A 21,531-nucleotide genomic window follows, 5' to 3' on the forward strand; every position below is an offset into this window, starting at 1 on the left:
TAAGCGCTAAGTAAAAGGGACTAGGACGAAGGCCTCTGAGGAAAACTCCTCTCAACAATTCAAGATCTACTCCTAAAATTTGTTGACCTCAGTGAAAAATCGTTAAAAATACTCATTCAACAATTCTCTTTCACTTTGGTGGATCCTAGAGAGGTTAGAAAAATCCTTAGAAATTCTTCAATTGGCGATGAATTGTTCGACGAACAGTTTGGCCAATTTGAGAAACGTGGGGATCATTCTAGTTAGAAATTAATATAACTACATTCGATCTTGTCCTTTAAGAGTAGCATAAAAAATCTAGTAGAGGAGTGTATCTGAGGCTTGTTGGTATGCTCTATAGTGATCAATATGCTCATACGGATTAGATATTCCAACATAGGAATTGATGCTGGGTAGTTTGAATCCTACCATAATAGGTTGTTAAAGAATGACTTCAGTCAAGGGTGCTGGCTCTTGGAAATCCCACTGATGAATAGATTTTCTTACACCTCCCACAAGGAACTCTTCTTGGACCAATCGACTAAGGAATGTGATATGCAGTATAAACAACAAAAAGGTGGGAGTAGTAACCTATAGTAATTATATTAAAGTAGCAATGACATTTGCCATGCCTCCTACAACATATTCTAGTATACTAGTGTATATGTCAAATAACTACTAATGCCAAATCATTTCAATGCTTAAAACAAACACCATAATAGGTATCCTCGTAGCTCAAAATGACTTATCCTTCATTTATTGTTTTCAATTCATGTCCAATTATATATTTATACATTTATATGTATATAATTATAGTTAGTTATCAAATACCCATCATCGATAAGGTAAACACCAACCTAAGTAAATTTAGTGATGTTGCTAGCCAAAATCCTATAGAGTTCTACTAACATATACATAATTATACATTACAAAGTGCTTTTTTTATAAATAACCAACATGTATGATTTAAATCAACATGAAAAAAATAAATTATATAACCAATATGATTAACAACAAGAGTATCATTTATTAAATTAAACAACACTGATATGCATGAATTGGATTCTATACTACATGAATTATTTTAAATTATAAGAGCTTGTACATTAATAAATCAAGGCAGCATTATTTCTATCACATGATACTTTCAATATGAGCAACAATAAAATTTCTAACATGCATAATGCTAATAAAAATGGAAAATATGACTAACAACCTAATATTTAGAAACCTAGCACAAGAAGCAAGGATAATGCTTTAACAAAGAAGGGTACTCGTATGATCAATATTGAAATCTTGAGATCTTGATACATTTTCATGCTCCCAGGGTGAACTGAATACGGAGCAGTGTGTCTCTCGAAGTATCACTTGTCAAAGTTTAGCGTGATCTAAAACACATAATCGATATTTACATTTTAAGGCACCCGTATGATCAATAGTGAAATTTGACTTTAATTCATTCTGAACTTGATTTCTAATTTGCACAAAATTTAGGCCTTCCATATGAGCTTAACGAATCTGATCGACAATTGTCGGTTGAATAAACACGATAAATGTTTAACATAGTTGCATCCATATGTTATTATCTCAAGCTGAAGTGGCTCCATATCATACACTAACTATTGCTCCTTGGTGATCATCCATATTACATAAGATGAAAACTTTTTGATTGAAGCATCTACCACAATATTAAATTTTCTCGGACATTATTGAATATGTAAATCATAGTCCTTCATCAACTCAAGCTATTGTATCTATCTTAAATTCAACTACTTCTTAGTAAAGATATATTTCAAGCTCTTATAATAAGTGAAAACTTTACAGTGATTGCTATAAAGATAATTGCTCCAAATCTTCAATGCAAAAATAACTGCAGTTAGCTCCAGGTCATGTGTAGGGTAATTCTTTTCATGCACCTTGAGCTGTTTGGATGCATAAACTACTACTTTAATGTGTTGCATTAAGACACAACTCAATCATTGATGTGTAACATCATTGTAAATATGAAATCCATCGTTACTAAAAAGAATTGTCAAATTAGAAGCTAACACCAAGCAATTCTTGAGTTTTTTAAAACTATGCTCACAACCCTTGGACCATGTGAACTTTGGGATCCAACATCTGTGGTTCAAGACCACCTACAACATTTTGATATGAAACACTTGAAGATCTCATGTAAAACCTATCAATCTTGAAAAAAAAAAACAGCGAGAAATATCCACCAAACTCCAAGGAAAAACCAAAAAATAATAATTTTATTGCAATAATCAAATATAAAGGAAAGAAAATACCAAGATATAGTTGATCCTCAATTCGAGAGGAGGATCTATCTCTCCCAATCCCTAGATGCCGCTAGAGCCCAAGACGCCAAGTACCAAAGACACCTAAAACATCCATAATTATCAGATAACCCTAACCCTAATTTTCTCTTCCTATTTAAGGCATAAACTAAAAAAAAAAACTTAAACAACACAAGACAAATCCCCGCCTAGCCCTAATAGCCCCCTCCTTCCTAATTGGATTCCCTATTGGGGTCCACAATTGCCTTTGGCGGCAATTCCTAGGCAGCGCACCTACTTGTTTCGTCTCATGTAAACTTGGGCCGACCCCTTGCCTAGGGCCGACTAGACCTGTCCAGCATGGATTTGCCTAACACATTTTAACTAATAAGTTTTTAAGATTAACATGTTGGCTCCTCTTAAATAGCGCTTGATGTATCGTAAGAAAAAAAAATGGCCAAATATACAACTAATATATATCTAATTTTTAAGGTGACTTTTTAATAAAAAAAATCTTGAACTCAAAATTTTTGTACTAGAAATTTGCTTTTAAAAATAGTAGTCACAAATAAAGCCTTAGAAACAACAAAGAATTTTGGCGTGTGATTCTAGTTCAAAATCTTACGAGACTTTCATCCTGATTAAATTTCCAAGAAACATAAATTAATTGATTGTGATGTTTCAATACAATCCGGCCTATGTTAAAAAATATAGTGATATAACTAAAAAAATTAATTATAAAGTAATAAAAATGATATTTTTTTATTAAATTTAAATGAGAATTTGACTCTTAATAGAACACAAGAAAAAAAGATTCACATAGCCAAACCCACACAATGAGATAAAGACTTATTATTGGTGATGTTTCAATACAATCAATATTTTCTTTTAATTTCTATATATGAAAAATCATTTTAAAATTAAATATTATTATGCATTAAGTTAAATATTGATATCCATGTTAACTTCAATAAATAATACAAATTTAATTATGTAATATTATAATATTTCTGAAATTTTCCAATATTATAATATTGTATAAAATTATACTATTATTATCAATATTTATATCATGATATTTATCTTATATAATATAATATAAATAATAAGTTATTTGTTATTTATATCATAATATTATAATAATTGTTGCACTTATTACGATCATAAAAACGTTTATAATATGTATTTAGTATGGCATCCAAATATTATACTAAAAAATGTTATGTTAAATTATATGAATTTGACTTTGCAATGCCAACATTGCCTATTTAACCATCCAACATTATCAACCATTGTTGGGGGTAAAATTTTGCAAATATGTTATAATTAAAGCATGCATCGAATGACTTGTCACCTTATGCAATATATCAAATAATTCCTCACAAAATTTCACTTCTTTCTTATGCTTTTGTAAATAAATTTGAACTTAGTTGTATACAAATGTTGCATTACCAGTTACAATTTTGATATAATATACAAATCTCATGTAGATAAATCTGATAATTCAAAGCTCATTCAGGCTAAACTTAAATCACTTTCTTGATCCAAATATTTTCCAATACTATATCAGTGTGCTACATAGACAATTATATGCGATTAGTAGATACACAATGAAGAGGATTTACATGAAATGCATTTGGATTAATAGTAAGAGTTTTTTTGTTATGATTATTTTCGATATTATTCAGATTTGGAGATAGCGTCTGGAAGTTTATAAGTAGGAGGTCGATCCGCACCTCTGCTGGAGTACTCTCTCCATCTCCTGGCTGCTGCTGCTGCTGCTTTATTAGCTCTCTCCTTTACTTCTTCCTCTGTGAATAAAGCAGTTTTGGAATAATCAGAATACAAGTACTTCGAGAATCAGAGCATGGGATAAACGGCCAGAATGTAATACCTGTATTTTCATAACGATTTAGATTTCCCCAAAGATTGCTCCAAGACCCGCTTCTATCATAATAATCCTTTTGCTTCATCATTCTCGACTTAGCCTTCTCCTGCATCCATCAAGAAGCTTAGGCAATAATTTTACAAACTGGGAAAGAAATGTTTTAAGTGAAGATTTCCCAGCTATGATCATACATAAAATTCTAGAAAAACTATTGAAGCTTTACAGACTAACGAAATATAGCAAATGAGCACTAACATAAACATTATTTCAAACATTCAATTGCAAAAGACAATCATAGCATGATGTGACAAAGACAAAAACATTAAAGTAAATGATTGAAAAACTAGAAAAATAAATTGAGAGATGATTTTTTTCAAGAGATGGTGGGAGTAAAACCACTAAGTAACGTAATAAAAAAATACATTTAGCTAATATGAGCATGTATAGCAAAGAATAGAAGAGAAACTGATAAGATGGTAAATAAGTTGATGTGAAAGTATAATGAAAGTAAAAGATAGCTGAATGCAGATAAAGTAAGGCATGTAAAATAATTGTTAAGAAAGTTAAAAGAGCCCTGAACTAGAAGATCTAGGCAAACAGAAAATATAGATGAAGTTAAAAGAGGATCATACCAGAACTTTTGCCTGTCGCTTTTCCCACCTTCTATTTGCCTAGCATATGCACATGGAGATATTGTTAGTTGAGCAGAGGCTCAAATGAATTACTAGCGATAAGTAGCAAAGTGAACACCTAAACAAAATTTTAAATCAAATCAATAATGAAAAGCATAATGAGACTCCATTTATCCATGAAAGTCTCCACAAAATTGTTCTCAAATTGAAAAAGAATAATTAAATAGTTTAATTTTTTTGAAAAGACAGATTTTGATCAACTACATGACAGGTTGAAAAAAAAAAAGCTTCATGTTGGAAACATTTGGGCTAAAGATGCTCTAATATGCTAGTGGATTGATGCTATCCAACTCAAATACTTAAACCAGTGAATACGAGCCACTGTTGTTATTGGCAGTAAATCCACCCATTCTTGAAGAAAGATCTGAAGCACTCATATTGGAACCTCTCAAATGACTAAGTTGGCTATTGACACACAGAGGCTATTTTGTACGTAACTTATGAATCTATGTAGGTATACGTGCCGCGTCAAATAATAAAATAATAAGTAAAATATCGTTCCCATGAGGATAGGAACTACCCTAAGATAACTTTAGTACTGCTTATATGAATTCCTAAAGTTCTAATGACAGCTATTAGCTATGGTCTCAAAAAGAAAATTGTCTTTGAGACTTTGAACTTATGATAGTTACAAACTCATGATTTCAAAAGTTAGATCTCTATTAATGTTGCTACAAATCAGAGCATAAATACCATCATATCTGTTGAGTTTGTCGGAATGTCTAGCTAAAATTTCTTTCAACTACAATAATTATATCTTGTGGGCTCCGAAAATTAGGCCCCAGCCTCCGTCCGCTCTATTCACTTTTCTTCGGCGAGGGAGTTTTAACGGAATAAGTTCTGGGGTAAATTTTGGAAGGCAGATGAGTTCCCAGAGATTTCGCCCTCATTTTGCGAGGACTTTATGATTTGAGTTCTGGTTTCCTATAGGCGCAAGCCCCTATAGTTAATTATCCTTCCCGATCACGAGAGAGAACTTTCAATTAAGGCTAGTCGTCAATCAGATACATTATATCCGTAGACACAGTATCAGGTGTATATTAGCAACAATGGGCTTAGGTATTTGGAAATTGTGTTTGAATTTGGGATTTTAATATTTAAAATAGAAATTTTCACCATCTTTCACTTAAAGCGGATGGTGGGGGAATGGATAATGGACCCGATCAAGATCCCATGGTCCGTCGTCCCGGGCCATCATGGTCCCTGGTCTACTTAGTCAGAGGAGGTAGTCGACCCAACCTGACAGAAGATTTCTTGTCGGCAGCCATGGGTTGCTTCGTCCAAGGGGACTTTGTAGACCTAGGGTGAATGTTTGTCTAAGGAGACAAATTTGAATCCATCTTAGCTGACAAAAGGCTTTATGCCCTATCGATTATATCATATTGATTCATATCTCAAGTATTTGATGTTAATAAGGAACGTGCTGGCTCTGGCTATAACCGATATTTCGTGGTGTCATTTGGCGACAAAACCACTCGGTTCAAAAGGCCCCGGGTCATAACCGTTTATCCTGCGGTGACATTTGGCGACAAAACCGCCGGTTAGAGGACACATACTATGTCCTTACTAGCAGCAGATTATTTGAGAATGGGTCCTGGTGATATTCACGACCAAGCATTAGCTCTATATGAGCTAAAGTAAATTTCAATTTGTCCACTTCGGCAAACTGTTGCGGAAGGTGGATGAATTTTGCTTTAAGTTGCTTTTACCCCATTTATTGTACCTATGTGTATACAAACTATGGTGCACATGCGGGGGTAATCCTCTTGGTGTCATGGCCAAGTACTTGTGCTGCTGGCACCATCACAACTCGCCACACAATCCTCAACATCTCGACGCATCCCTACTCAGTATAACTCCGCAGACAAATGACTGTAGGTTTTATGAACTCCTGAGTGCCATTAAATTTCATTACCATGAAACTCATGCAACAGTTTGGGAATGTACCCCGATGTCCTTGGTAAGATGAATCGTCCTTGATATAGTAGTTAGGGCCCCCTCAGCATGTAACTGAGATGACTTTTTGGTCCTGCAACAACTCAACTTTGATCTTCCTCAAACCCTTACCTGTTCGCTCTCCTATTTCAAGGCTTCCTAGTCTAGAAGACTAGAACCATAGGTAGTCATAGAGCTGTCAATTGTGGTTCATTCGTCTTTCTCGATAGTACATCCATGACCTTGTATATCCGTAGACACAGTATCAGGTGTATATTAGCAACAATGGGCTTAGGTATTTGGAAATTGTGTTTGAATTTGGGATTTTAATATTTAAAATAGAAATTTTCACCATCTTTCACTTAAAGCGGATGGTGGGGGAATGGATGATGGACCCGATCAAGATCCCATGGTCCGTCGTCCCGGGCTATCATGGTCCCTGGTCTACTTAGTCAGAGGAGGTAGTCGACCCAACCTGACAGAAGATTCCTTGTCGGCAGCCATGGGTTGCTTCGTCCAAGGGGACTTTGTAGACCTAGGGTGAATGTTTGTCTAAGGGGACAAATTTGAATCCACCTTAGCTGACAAAAGGCTTTATGCCCTATCGATTATATCATATTGATTCATATCTCAAGTATTTGATGTCAATAAGGAACGTGCTGGCTCTGGCTATAACCGATATTTCGTGGTGTCATTTGGCGACAAAACCACTCGGTTCAGAAGGCCCCGGGTCATAACCGTTTATCCTGCGGTGACATTTGGTGACAAAACCGTCGGTTAGAGGACACATACTACGTCCTTACTAGCAGCAGATTATTTGAGAATGGATCCTGGTGATATTCACGACCAAGCATTAGCTCTATATGAGCTAAAGTAAATTTCAATTTGTCCACCTTGATAAACTGTTGCGGAAGGTGGATGAATTTTGCTTTAAGTTGCTTTTACCCCTTTTATTGTACTTATGTGTATACAAACTATGGTGCACGTGCGGGGGTAATCCACTTGGTGTCATGGCCAAGTACTTGTGCCGCTGGCACCATCATAACTCGCCACACAATCCTCAACATCTCGACGCATCCCTACTCAGTATAACTCCGCAGACAAACGACTGTAGGTTTTATGACTCCTGAGTGCCATTAAATTTCATTACCATGAAACTCATGCAACAGTTTGGGAATGTACCCCGATGTCCTTGGTAAGATGAATCGTCCTTGATATAGTAGTTAGGGCCCCCTCAGCATGTAACTGAGATGACTTTTTGGTCCTGCAACAACTCAACTTTGATCTTCCTCAAACCCTTACCTGTTCGCTCTCCTATTTCAAGGCTTCCTAGTCTAGAAGACTAGAACCATAGGTAGTCATAGAGCTGTCAATTGTGGTTCATTCGTCTTTCTCGATAGTACATCCATGACCTTGTTCTCTAATCTTATACGATATTGGATCTTAAAATAATATCCAAATAACTTGGAAAATCACCTCTGATGCTCCTCAATCACTATCCTCTACTCCAGCAAAAACTTCAAACTCTTATGATCTATCCTGACGATAAAATGCCACCCTAACAAATAGAATCGCCACTTTTGGATGACTAAGACAATCACCATCAACTCCTGCTCGTATACGAACCTGAGCCTCACCCTGGTCATGACAACCTAGCTGAAATAAGCAATGGGCCGATGATCCTACATGAATACAACCCCTAGTCCGTATCCTAGTGCATCCCTCTCCACTACAAATGGTCTGCTGAAGTCAAGAAGTGTCTATACTGGCACGTTGGTCATGGCTTTCTTTAGTTGCTCGAAGGCCTGTGTTGCTGCTTTGTCCCAATTGAAATTGTCCTTCTACAGCTGCTCTGTTAGTGGCCATGTTATCATGTCATGCCCTAGTACATACTTCGGGTAGTACCCGGTGAAACTCAAGAGCCCTCTCAACTCTTTCAAATTCTTAGGTAAAGACAAATCCAATATAACCTCAATTTTGGATTGGTCAACTACTACCCCTGCTCTGATAACCACATGTCATAAATATTCCACCTATGGTTGTGCAAAGGAATATTTCTTGAGGTTGGCATATAGCTGGTGCTCCTTCAAAGTTTCTAGCACCATCCTCAAGTAACACACATGCTCTGCCTCCGTACGACTGTAGATCAAGATGTCATCAAAAAAATACCAGGATGAATTTTCTGAAGTAGGGTTGAAAATCCTGGTCCATGAGGGACTAAAAAGTAGCTGGAGCATAGGTAAGGTCGAAATGCACCACTAAAAACAAGTAGTGACCCTCATGGGTCCTGAAAGATGTCTTATGCGCATCCCTCGACTTCATTATGATATGGTGGTACCCCAACTTTAGGTCAATCTTTGAGAAGATGAACGCCCCAAATAGCTCATCGATTATGGGGACAGAAACTTGTTTAGCAAAGTTTCCTTGTTTAGGGCCTATAATCCACGCAAAATCTCTTTCTCACTAGTAAAACTAAGTTTGAAAAGAGGCTCATATTGGGCTTGATAATCTCTGCCTCAAACATCTTTCTTAAGAGCCTCTCTATCTCATCCTTTTAAATCTACGGGTACCAGTACTATCTAACACTGATAGGAGAAACTCCCTCCTTCAAGGTAATAGCATGCTCGTACTGCCTAGGTGACAATAATCTGCTAGGCTGCTGAAAAACCTCAGGAAATTGCTGCAAAAGCTAATGTACACGCTCAGGGATCAAGGTTTCAAATTGTGTAATCGGGTATTGAGGCATTTTTCTTTCGTGAGACGAGGCGTAAGCTTCAAGGCGTTTTGAGGCGTAAGCCTCAAAATAAAAAAATTGCATAAAAGTTTCTATACTTCTAACCATCCTAATCATAATTATTTTTACACTAATCAAAGAACCATTTAAAATATTATGAAATCATCGACACTTATAAGTAAAAGTGTAGAGATTTCGCAGATATGTCGGGGGTCTAAGGGGGCGTGCCCCCTGATGGGGTTCGACCTGCATTGGTAATGAGCATGGTACCTCTCAATTCCAAGCGGTACCAAGCATTGGTATTGAGCATGGTACCGAGCGGTGGTACTAAGCATGATACTGAGCATTACGGAGAGGTACCGACCAATACTGAGCATTTTTTTAATTTTAAGGGGTGTTCCTCCTAGTAGAAATTAGGCGATTCGCGCCTCCTTTAAATTGAGGAATAAGCTTTAAGGCTGAAACATGTGAAATTGCAGTGAGGCGCGCCTCTTATTGCGTAATTTTAAACCATGTTAGGGATCTCAACCGACTCTAAATCTCGGACCTCCTCCAAGCTTTATAGCTTCACCAAATAGCTCAATCCTGCTCCTTGTATCATTTTGACCATGTTTTAAGTGAAATCATGACTCTGCACAGGCTAAATCTCCATAGTCAAATATTTCTAGTCCACCTTCGTCTCCTTCATCGCCTATAACCACTTCATCCTTAAGATCACATCAATGCTCCTCAAATCCAAGGGGAAAAATCTTCCACTATTTGTATGCCCTACAATGTCAGCACAAACCTCATACAAATCCTCCATAACTTCCCTGTCCTTATCATGAATCCAAAGCTCTATGTATCCACCAACTTCAACCCCAACTGGTCTGCAACTTGATTTGAGATGAAGTTATGATTAGCCCCGCTATCCACTAAGATCACCACTAGCCGCTTCCCGATCTGTTCCCTCACCTTCATGGTGTGATTTGAAGTAAATCCCACAGTGGGTTAAGGACATTTTCGCTACATCAAGGTGCAGGTGCTCTCCACCGACTTTTTCTTCCTCCAACTCCTCGCTATTGGTCTCCTCCTCACAAACCATAAGGACCTGGAGTGTACAGTCCTTGCACTGATGACTTGGTGCATACTTCTCATCATATTGGAAGCGTAAACCATTCGCTCTCTTATCCTGCACCTCTTCCTCTGTAAGGTGCTAAAAGTTGCCTTAGGGAAAAGTACCCCACTCTTCTCCCTCGTCACCTCCCGCTGAAATGACACCGTCTGAGTCCTCAGTGCTTGGGAAGTCAAGGCACTCTTGTTAGAGCCTCCTGTGACTCCGCTCCTACTAGTCCTCTCCATCTATCTTTGATCCTCCATTATCTAGGATAGCTCCATCGTCTCCCTCAACCCATTCGGCCTCAACAATTGAAGGTTTGCTCATATTTCAGGCTTTAGGCCCTTCATGAAATTTTTCTCTAACACTGCATTCGAAATCCCCCTTCATCGCCCTGATAGCAACTCAAATCTCTCCCTATACTCCATGACGGTCCTCTCCTACGTCAAGACAAAGAATTGCTCATATAGGTCCCCTTTTAGAATGGCTTGGAAATGCTCCAAAAAAAAATCCTTAAACTCCTGCCAAGAGTGGATCAAATATTTAGCCTCCCTCAGAACCATGCCACGGCTTTCCCCTCTAGACATAGCCCTGAGGTCGTAAACTTCTTCTCCTCAGTCATCCCATTCACCGTGAAATACCTCGCTCTGATACTAATTTGATGCGTCTCAGAACTAAAAACAATAAAATATACATAAGAAAAATGTAGGAATATAAATATGGAGATTAATTTTTATTATTTCTTCAACAATAACAAATGATACCATTGATCTACTATTCGAGAGGTAGTTCGGCTCTACCACAAACCCTAGCTACTGCTAGGAAACTTACACCAAATCCTAGAAAATAAACTCAGCACATATATAATAATAACCCTAGGCAAAACTCCCCCTTAAATATCCTTCACACATAATAAACACAATTGGAACCTTTCTAAATAGCATAACTACAATTAGGAAATATTCCTAAAAAATTAAAACCTTCTTAAATAGCATAAACACAATTAGATTTTTTTTTTAAATAATTAAAAACCTTTCTAAACAACATAAACACAATTAAAAAAACTTCCTAAATAGCTCCCCCTTGATTCCTCCTTACATAATGAATAATAGCTTCCCCATGCCCCACTAGGGGGGTCAAAATCTCCCCCTCTGTTGCCCATGATTCTGCCTAGCCAAAGGGCTAGTTCGGCTAGGGCTAGGCCGGTCGGTTGTGCTGGCCTAGGCCGATCTGGCTAGGCTAGTCTAGGCTAGTCTGGGCTAGCCTCTTGGCATATTAGCCTCACCACAATCTTGTTTAATTTGCCCTTAAGTTTGAGGGATACTTTTCTATCACACAACAAGCCCAATGCATTCCTCCACTTCAACCATCCAAATCGAATTCTACTAATAATATCCCTATCTATTTCACCATCACACTAAACAATAGACCCAAATTCTTTAAAACGTGTATTCTTATTAATGACATGATCACCCAAAGTCACAACCCCCCTAGATCTATTACTACTAAAATTACCCTCCATGTATTCGATGTTAGATCAACTCAAACAAAAGTCTTTAGACTCTAATATTAACCTCCATAATTCAAGTTCACCTTCAACTCCCTCTCTAGTCTCATCAAAATAACAATAATAAATTACTGATACATTTGATTGTCATCCACTTGACTTTTCATGTTCAATGATGCGTGGCTCAATAATAAATGAGTCGAACACATATAAAACTTTTTCAACTCATTAACGAACTTGAGCTCATTCTTACTTGGCTCGATGATTAATGAATTGAGCTGAAGAAGACTCTAGTCCATTCATGTTCAACTCGTTTGCATCCCTATTTGTAATCAAAGATAAATGGCATTTATGATTTTACATGCATTACTATTTAAAAAAAGAATAAATTATCGATGCATTTGATTGTCATCAACTTGACTTTTCATGTTATTCCATGTTCAGCTCAATAATAAATGAGTCAGCAAATAAAATTTTTTCAGCTCATTAATAAGCTTGAGTTCATTCTTATTTGGCTCGATGGAAAATGAATTGAGCTTAAGAAGACACTTGTCCGTTCATGTTCAACTTGTTTGCAACCCTATTTGAGATGAAAGGGAGATGGCATTTATGATTTAACATGCTTTGCTTGAGAGCTTCCAAAGGTGCAACTTTGTGAGATCAGATCGACAAAACTATGTAATAGTTAATTTAATTGTGCTCTAAAATAGTTAGAATCAGATTTGCAATGTTGCAAAATCCATAACATCATGTAGGAGAAACAAGTCAGTGTATCTGAGAGAAGAATGGATTTGGAGAATTAAGGCTAAAATATGCATTCATTTCAGTGACAGCATACCATTGCAAAAACATCAGTGGACGCACCACCCATTCCAGCAAGCATCAGACCAACCTGTGAAAATGGAAATCCAATGCATCAATGAAAATGTACTTTCAAATAACTTTCATGATGGTAAAATTTAATTTAGAAATCAATTTCGGACAAATTTAATAAGCAGTGTTACAGTAAAATTTTATTTTGTCAAAAAATTAATGTTGGCCAAAAAATTAATTTTGGACATAAAAAAACACCATGATATAGAGACGAATAATGTGTGTGTGTAAATATATATACCTCGTTTGAGAAGAATGACAACCCATTTCCCTCTATACTTCCCTATATACTTCTAAGCACAGTACATAAGAATAAGATTGTCCATCTTCTTCAATAACATTTACAATAGTGGTATCGATGATTGCATAAGAAGAAATTAGTCGTTTTCACATCATTAATTATTTTAAATGACATGCAGCATAATATATGGATTGTTATTTGTAGTATAGTTGATGATTTTAAATTGTTAATACATTGGCCAAGGTTATTTTCTCTGTCATTTGTAGTCAAAAGTCCTCATTTTAAAGCATGTTTCATAAAAGGAGTCAATAAAAAAATAAATGAAATATAATCATGAATAAGATGAAATGAATAATCTCATTTGTGGATCCAAGAGATTTCAACATCAATTAGTTAAGTCAAAACACAAGCTCAAATACAAAGCCTAAAGTTAAAGCAAAAGCCAAGCTCAAAGGCCAAAAAGGCACGTGGCTCACATAAGACTACATGGAGGGTACAACATGGGCTATAATTCAAATAACAAAGCTTTGAATTTAAAACCCAACTCCCTCTCCTATGATGGAAGGTTGATCATACAAAAGAAGGACCATTCCTTGTAATCAAAATTCAAAGATTATAACAATCAAGAAGGGCTGTTATCGAGATAAGGGATTTGTTTTATATGATAACCTACAGTTCTCTAATAATAAAGGATTACCCTTATCACTATCTATTTTTATGATGTTTATCAAGGATTTTTATAAGTTTATAAATACCAGACTTGTATATAGGTTTATTTATTCAATTCAATTCTAATCAAGAACCCTATTATATCTTTTCTCTCTCTCTCTCTCTCTCTCTCTCTCTCTCTCTCTCTCTCTCTCTCTCCCTCCCTTTCTTTCTGACATACACATCCTAACCTAGTGGACTAAAGGAGGCTCTCCTCTTGCCAAATCTTGACCAAGGCTCACTTGCCTCTCCAAAATTGATCCACCATCATTCTATCTCTTAGAGTAAACCAACAAATGGACTGAAATTATATCCCTCAATCTTGAGATCAACAAATGGACTGAATTGCATGGCAATGATGCACCTTAGAAAGGGGCCAAATTTATGGACCTTAATAGTAATATCTTAAGAGACGGGACTAACCAGGAGACTTATCAGAATGCTAGCTGATTGAAATGCCACCATTTAATTCTAAAATTCAACAAGATACTATATATATTTTCAAAGTGTGCAAGATTGAAGTTTAACCTTACATTCACTCTTTCCACCCTGCGCATTTCATCTTCAAGTAGAGATAATTGTGCAGCGGAAGTCCAATGGATACAATCAACTGGGCTGAAAAGATATTAAATATTTTGAATGAACCAGGCAAGAATAACCAACAGAAAACCAAAAAAAAAACAATAAACAAAGCCAGAGTTTGATGGATGTGCATTTCAACTTGGTATCCAAAATAGTATCAAATCTTAAACCTCAAGTAACAGAAGCTCACAACAGGACGACATCATATGCAAAGAAAATGGAATATAGTTTCGGGTCTATGCTTTAGTGATCAAAGGCTCACCAGCTATCAATTGCTTCTTGGACTAGGGCCGGATTTCCGGATTGACTACATGCCCTTGCTCTTCCAAAATCTTCTTCAATTCTAAAAACGTCTGATGCTACATTGGCACAATTTTTACAACCTGTATTGCCCAAGCAGAAAAAAAACTCATTTAGACTAGACGTCAAAAGTGAGCAAGAGAATGTTTAAATGAAAGGTTATCCATCATGTAAACATAAAAACGGTTTAGTGGCAATCCATGTATAGTCTAACAACACTTGTATTGTTATTCCGATTATAAAGCAAGGTAACTTTGATCAAATTAACAAACTCCATCAAATTTTATTATTCATGGTTTTGACATAAGAATTAAAAGAACTGGAAAGAACTTCTTGAAGCACTCATACCTATGCAACTAAACTCATCAACAAATACATGATCCTTGGGAGAAGTGTCATCGAAGAAGGGGTTGATTGCACTCAACGCATACCCATGTATTTCATCATATATCATTCGCTGCACAGGATCACTAAGAACCTGCTCTTAAAACAATTTTCAGAGTTAATTTCGAGTTTTGTGTCAGCTTACCTAATAAAAACTTTGAACCGAGCATTGATGAATTCATTTTGAACTCATGTTTGAAACCCACCTCATAGACTTCATTAATGAACATGCAAAAGTTTGTAACCTCCGGATCATTTCCACTCAAGTCTGGATGACAAGACTTCATACAATTATAATATGCTTTCTTTATCTGTTGTGGACTGGCATCTGGAAGCTAGCATTGACAATTTTACGGATAAAATCAGAGCCAGAACATAATAATTTTATAAATAATCTCAAGTGAACTATTCTTGTGACTATTTTGACTTGCAAAGAAGGGATGCATACGCTGCTGCAAATATGTAATGCCGTAAAACAAAAAAATGAAAAACAATGGTAAAATGTTTTAAGTGGTGCATGGACAGCATTTCATATACCTACTTCATAATTTTTAATTAAAGATAAGACCAAACATCAAAGATCAGGATGAATAGGGCAGTTTAGTCCATATGGAAAAATTCGAAAAACCTTTTGAGTGACAGTAAATCCTTCCTTTAATCTTTGGGTAGGACTTACGGAAAACATTATTTCTTTATTTTTTACTAAATATATTATCATTTTATTTGGAACTGCACAATTACTATTAATGGCAATCTGAAGTAAACGAATTAATTGAAGCACAATAATGTCTCTACTGAAGCACCCCTTTCACAGAAATAAAATAAGATACATTCATATTTTCTTGCTATTATTGTCTTTTTTTGCTCTGGATTATAATTAAAATTTCTTTTCGACCCCACGTAGTGGGATAAAGGCTTGATGTTGTTGTTGATCATAAATGCTGTATAAAACAACTTGGGATTTATAAAGCTTCTTTTTCTATCATAATTGCTGCATAAAACAAGTATTGGGCGTAATAAATGAATAAAAATAAAGAAATATTCTTACATCTATGTTTTCATGGAATCAAAGGCAACCTTCCTTTGATCTCCTCTCTTCCTCAGGGCCAAAGAAATCAATATTGGTGCAACATAAATGGACTCCTTAGAAGACTACAAGTCTCTTTACATTCATCACATCGAGTACTTCGTATGTTCATCAACAAGTGATCATCATTTCCTTCAAATTACACAGAATAACCTCAATTGGGAGGGTACCATCTCAATCAGTTATGTTCCTGATCTAAGGGAAAGAATAAATCAGCTACCTTACTAGGACGTCAAATAACCAAATGATGGAAGAACTAGCTACACAATTTGGAGGCCTAGAATTCCACAGCGATGGCTTCATTGATAAATTTTATAGAGCTTAAAATCGAACTACATGGAAGAATTAGGATATGTTGCACGAAATGTACTTCAATCTCAAAAACACTACATTATGCTTTGAAATTTGATATGCTTTTAAGAATAAAGGAATACACTATGGCTATGACCAAATAATTTATTAAGTAGAAAGAGATTGATATGTTTTATGAAACTAATTGGGGTTGCCAAATATAATTTGAAATATAGCCAAATGTATCAGAAAGAACACGTCTTTGAATTCCTTAATGGATTAATAAGGAACTGGATGATAAGAGGTTGTTTAGTGAGAATGAAGCACCATCACAACCTAAGAAATGCCTTTGTGAAGGTCCGATGGGAAAAAGTTGGAAGGGGTTATGCTTAAAATTCTAAAAGAAACAACCTTAGAAGTCAATATCTAAAATTCCTCTCTTCTGCCAGAGGGATTAGACTTGGCATGAACATCATTCTACAATTAGAAAACTAATCAGGCTTGGTGTGATCAATGACAGAACTCTTGTCAAATTAAGAATGATGTTGGAAATTTATGCCAAAAAATTAGAATTAAAAAAACAAAGAAAATCTATCTGAAGATTTCATGACACTACAAAGGAGGACAAGTCAGGCAATATATCTTTCACAAGCAAATAGCTTAAGCAAATATAAGCCTTCCTTGGCCAATCCAAATTGTTTGCGCGCGCATTGATTCCATCCTTGTTCTCTTCTAATTGTTCTATAATACAAAAAGGTAGTGCCAAATTGGAAGGAAGAGGCCCATGGATTGTGGATTTCAAGCATGCAACCATAAGACTAAATATCACACATTGTTTGTCATATAAACCTTACCCCATTAATGCACAGATTCGAGTGCTCGACGGATGTATTCCAACCATTATCAATAAAGGATGCATTAGAGTGGTTTATTTCATTCATTGTACAGATCTTCTTTATCGAGTGCCTTGCAAACAAGGTATAATGCAAAAGCCACAACAATTAGAACTTGTGCGCATTGTTTTGATATGGCATGGAAATTTTGCATTAAGTACCCATTTGTGTTGTTCCAACATGATGAAAAATCTTACGTATTCTCTCTTGGAAGTAATAAGGCTATGTGTGCTTTTTTAAAAGGGGTGGAAATGAAGCCCCTAGCCCCAGTGCCTCATGACACCTATCATGCACATTTTTTTAAGTATTGTGGGAATGCCTAGTACTCCCAATAGATGCCTTTTATGCAAGGAAGATACCAAGAGGCTACCGAAATATATACTAAATGAACTAACATGGAATAATCAAAAGAACCTCTTCGAACATGAATATGATAAAATGAAAGAATAAAATTATAAAATAATGACCAAATTGAATGCTTAAAGTGAGGTGCATGAGGAAGTAAAAAATATATGTACTCCCCAACCAATAACATGAACCAAATGAAATGAACATAAAATTGAATTTGAAAGGACTAAATGAACTTGTAATGATCTTGAAAGCTTTCCACAAGCACAAACGGAACTTCTTCAACGCACTCAAAATTCTCAGGACAATAGAACAAATGAATTGGAATGATAAAATGAACAAGGCAATAAATAGGAGAAAGGAGAGATTCTATGTGGCGGCTATCACATTATATTCCAATTTCCAACCATGTGAAGACAAAAAATGTCTCATCACCAAAACATGTGACAAAAGATTCTAATTCTTCTTCCACACCATCGAATCTGAAAATAGGTATATGCAAGAGAACATAATGAGAAATATCAAATTTTAAAATAAAAAAGTGACACAGGAATTTTAATGCAATACACTCGCGTAAATATTCAAAATTCGTTAAAAAAGGGTCGGTTGGCTATATATGCCACACACATCTTTTAATTGATGGGCGATGTATGGTTAACAAGACATATGGCCGACATAATTTATGGATGTTATAGGGTTGGCTTGCTCGGCTAACCCTCTTTTTTTTTAAAAAAAAATATTCAAAATTCGAATATTTTGGAATAATTCACATGTGTAATGAGATAAATTTAAACTCTACTAAAATACCTTGAGATAAATGTATCATGTAAACTTTTTAAAAGGCATGCAAGGGCATTGACAAAATGCATCAAGAAGCATGCAAGTACATTGTGTTCACCAAAAAGCATGTAAATGCATTATGTAAGTTCATTGAAAATCTTCTAAATGCATAAAAAATCATGCACGTTATTTGAGACATGTCAAATCACTAGAAGACAACGTTCGTATATGCTCTAATAAGCATGCCATCTTGAAAAGCATGCAAGCCGCTAAAATCAAATCAATCTCGATGTGCTCCAATAAATATATTAAATGCTTAAACATAAAGTCTAAAAACCCTGTGTGAACTAAAAAACAAGTTGAACACAAATTTCCCTGCTTTGAAAAGCATGCAATTATTTTGGAAACATATAATTATTTTCATGATTCAAACTCAATTTTGAGATGCACACGCTCTCAAGCGTCTGCCTTGCCTATAGGACAAGATCGTAGGTCTGATATTTCAAGTTCAATCCTCCACATCACAAAGATTGTAGTCAATTGAACCCAAAAATTTGATCATTTGCAAGAAATCAAGCAAAATTGACAAGGTTTAATACAATAAAGTCTAATCATTCCAATACACGTGATTGACGCAATTATTGCACGTCATAACTGGAGGGATCTATTTTCACAATTAAGCTCTCAAATTGTCATTTCAATAATGTAAATGATCCTACCTTGATGGTGGTTGTAGTGATTAGTACATCTTAACCGAAGGAGAACACTATCACTAAGATGCTCTGAAATCACAAAGCAAATCTCTTTGGGCTCAAATATAAAAGAAATTTAAATTCCAAAAAATAAAATTCAAATTTAAAAAATATTTAAGCAAAATATATCTCCTTAAAGCTTAAAACAATAATACATCCATTTTTCATAACAGCTTAACTGGGGTGAAAATTTTAATATTAAGCTTTGCTCATAAATTGCCAATGTTTTATTGAGCGTATCGCTAAAATTTATCTCAAAAATTTTCATGCTAATAAGGACATGACTCATGTCCTAAGCAATGGTTTTGTCGCCAATTAAAATCATTAAATAATAATTACAACCAGGGTCTTATGATTAGGTGATTTCAGCAAAAAGTGACGTCATTATATTACGATCAAGGTTATAGCCAAGATGTTCACCAGTGGCTCCATCCCACTTGAGTTGTGAATCATAAGGTCCACTTAATAGGAAATAAAGTCATCTGCTAGCTAAAGTTGACTTCAAATTATCTTCTTAGGTAAACATTCACCCCATGTCTACAAGTTTCCCTTAGACGATGCAATTCATGGCGCTAATAATGATCCTTCAATTAGATTGAGTCAACTATCTTTTTTTATTAAATAAACCAAGGATCATGACAACCGGATGAACCATGGGATTTTGATCATGTTAGTTATCATTCCAAACCATCAACTTTGAGTTAAAAGGCAATAAACTTCTCAACTCTAAAATTTATAAAAAAAAAAATCATTAATGTCTTATACTAAGCATTTAGCATCTATCAACTAGCCTCAATAGAGATTTCTCACTTGTTATTGGAGAAGTATTTCACCAACCATAGTGGCTTGCACCTATGAGAAATTGAAATATTAAGAACCTATGAGAAATTGAAATTATGTCTTAAGATCCTCGCAAAATAATAGTGAAATTTTTGGGTAGTATTTTATAAACAATACAATATGCCTTTTGAAAATTTAATCCATAACCAAACTTTCTCAAAAAAAATTGGGTGCAAATTTTCTGAGCCCATATATTATTATGCAAAGACTTTTGGAGTTATTATGCTACAAAGACTTAACTATATTTCATGTCTCATTCTACACTCTATTTAATTGCTTTTATGTGTTAGATCAATGATCTATTGAGATCGATATTCCCTCTATGAGCTATGTTTGCAGCGTGCAATAGATGTGCAACAGATATAAAACATAAAATTAAAAATAAAATAAAATAAAAAAGTGAACGCCCTGAAGAACTGTTTGTGTATGTAGATGCAGCAATGCCTAATAAGTACTTCTATAGGGCATATTCAATTTTCACAAGCTACAGCTTACAGAATATTAAGAATTTTATAGCAACTGACAAAAGAATATCGAGGAAGGAAGCAGATTCATTCTCTCCACGCCTTAGTCGAAGTTTGACGCAGATAGCCAAATAAAATAAACGGTTTGAAATCGGACATTAGCTAAGAAGAAAAGAGCAATGAATTTTACCAATCCCAGAACCTCATAGTAACCATCAGCAAAATCTTCCTTGTAGAACGAATCTTCAGCCATGGCCGCGATCACGTCAGCCCGTCGTTGCCGCCTACAGAAGGAGCGGCGGCGCTTGGTCCTTAACCGTCGATGATCCTCAGATCCCCGCAAGCCACCTCCGGAGAAGTTCCGAAATTTAAAAATGACTTCCATCGATACGGAAGAGAGGAGCTGCGCCATCACCGACTCCAAGTATTCTAGCTGCAGCTTCCTACTTCTATTCACTTATTCTCCGCCCTTTTTTTTTCGTTTTCTTTTTCGAATTTCTTCCGATGCTCGCCTGCGCAAGCGAGACCAGTAAATGGCGCAACAATCGTCTCTGTGCGAAAATTAGAAATTTGTAACCTACTTGGGCCACCCCGCAAAGGCGAGTGGCTGCTATCAATTGGTGGCAGCGGTAAGATGGGGAGTGGGGACAGTGGAGACGGGGATGGACCTCATCTGCATCTTCTGGCATCGAATATGCAGTGGGGCGCACCAATTATAGCCAGGATTTACCTGATATATTCAGCTTAAACTTTATTAGCCTGAAATTTGATACTGCCTAATATCATTTTTATTCTAATTTTTAGTTTGTCAGGTGAAAAAATATTTTGGTTAGATAAGATTGTTTTTCTTTAAAATAATTTACACTCATCAGTTTGAT

The 21,531-nt window shown here is 35.7% G+C and overlaps 1 protein-coding gene and 1 non-coding gene across 2 annotated transcripts; one reads left to right on the plus strand and one right to left on the minus strand.

Annotated features, from left to right (window-relative positions):
• Nucleotides 1-3,651: 3,651 nt before the first annotated feature.
• LOC110094318 (chaperone protein dnaJ C76, chloroplastic) lies at nt 3,652-21,065 on the minus strand. Its single transcript, XM_020819523.2, has 9 exons — nt 20,844-21,065; nt 15,405-15,533; nt 15,163-15,292; nt 14,777-14,897; nt 14,466-14,547; nt 12,949-13,002; nt 4,779-4,817; nt 4,153-4,252; nt 3,652-4,069 (listed from the first exon to the last, which is right to left on the minus strand). Exons 1-9 carry the CDS (start codon nt 21,063-21,065, stop codon nt 3,939-3,941), a joined length of 1,008 nt encoding a protein of 335 aa, XP_020675182.1. The 3' UTR covers nt 3,652-3,938.
• Nucleotides 18,412-18,538, plus strand: LOC114579900. Its single transcript, XR_003701147.1, has one exon. It is a non-coding gene; the product is annotated as a U11 spliceosomal RNA (small nuclear RNA).
• Nucleotides 21,066-21,531: the final 466 nt, after the last annotated feature.

This window comes from Dendrobium catenatum, unplaced genomic scaffold, assembly GCF_001605985.2.
Source record: "Dendrobium catenatum unplaced genomic scaffold, ASM160598v2 fragScaff_scaffold_699, whole genome shotgun sequence".
Taxonomy (NCBI): domain Eukaryota; kingdom Viridiplantae; phylum Streptophyta; class Magnoliopsida; order Asparagales; family Orchidaceae; genus Dendrobium; species Dendrobium catenatum.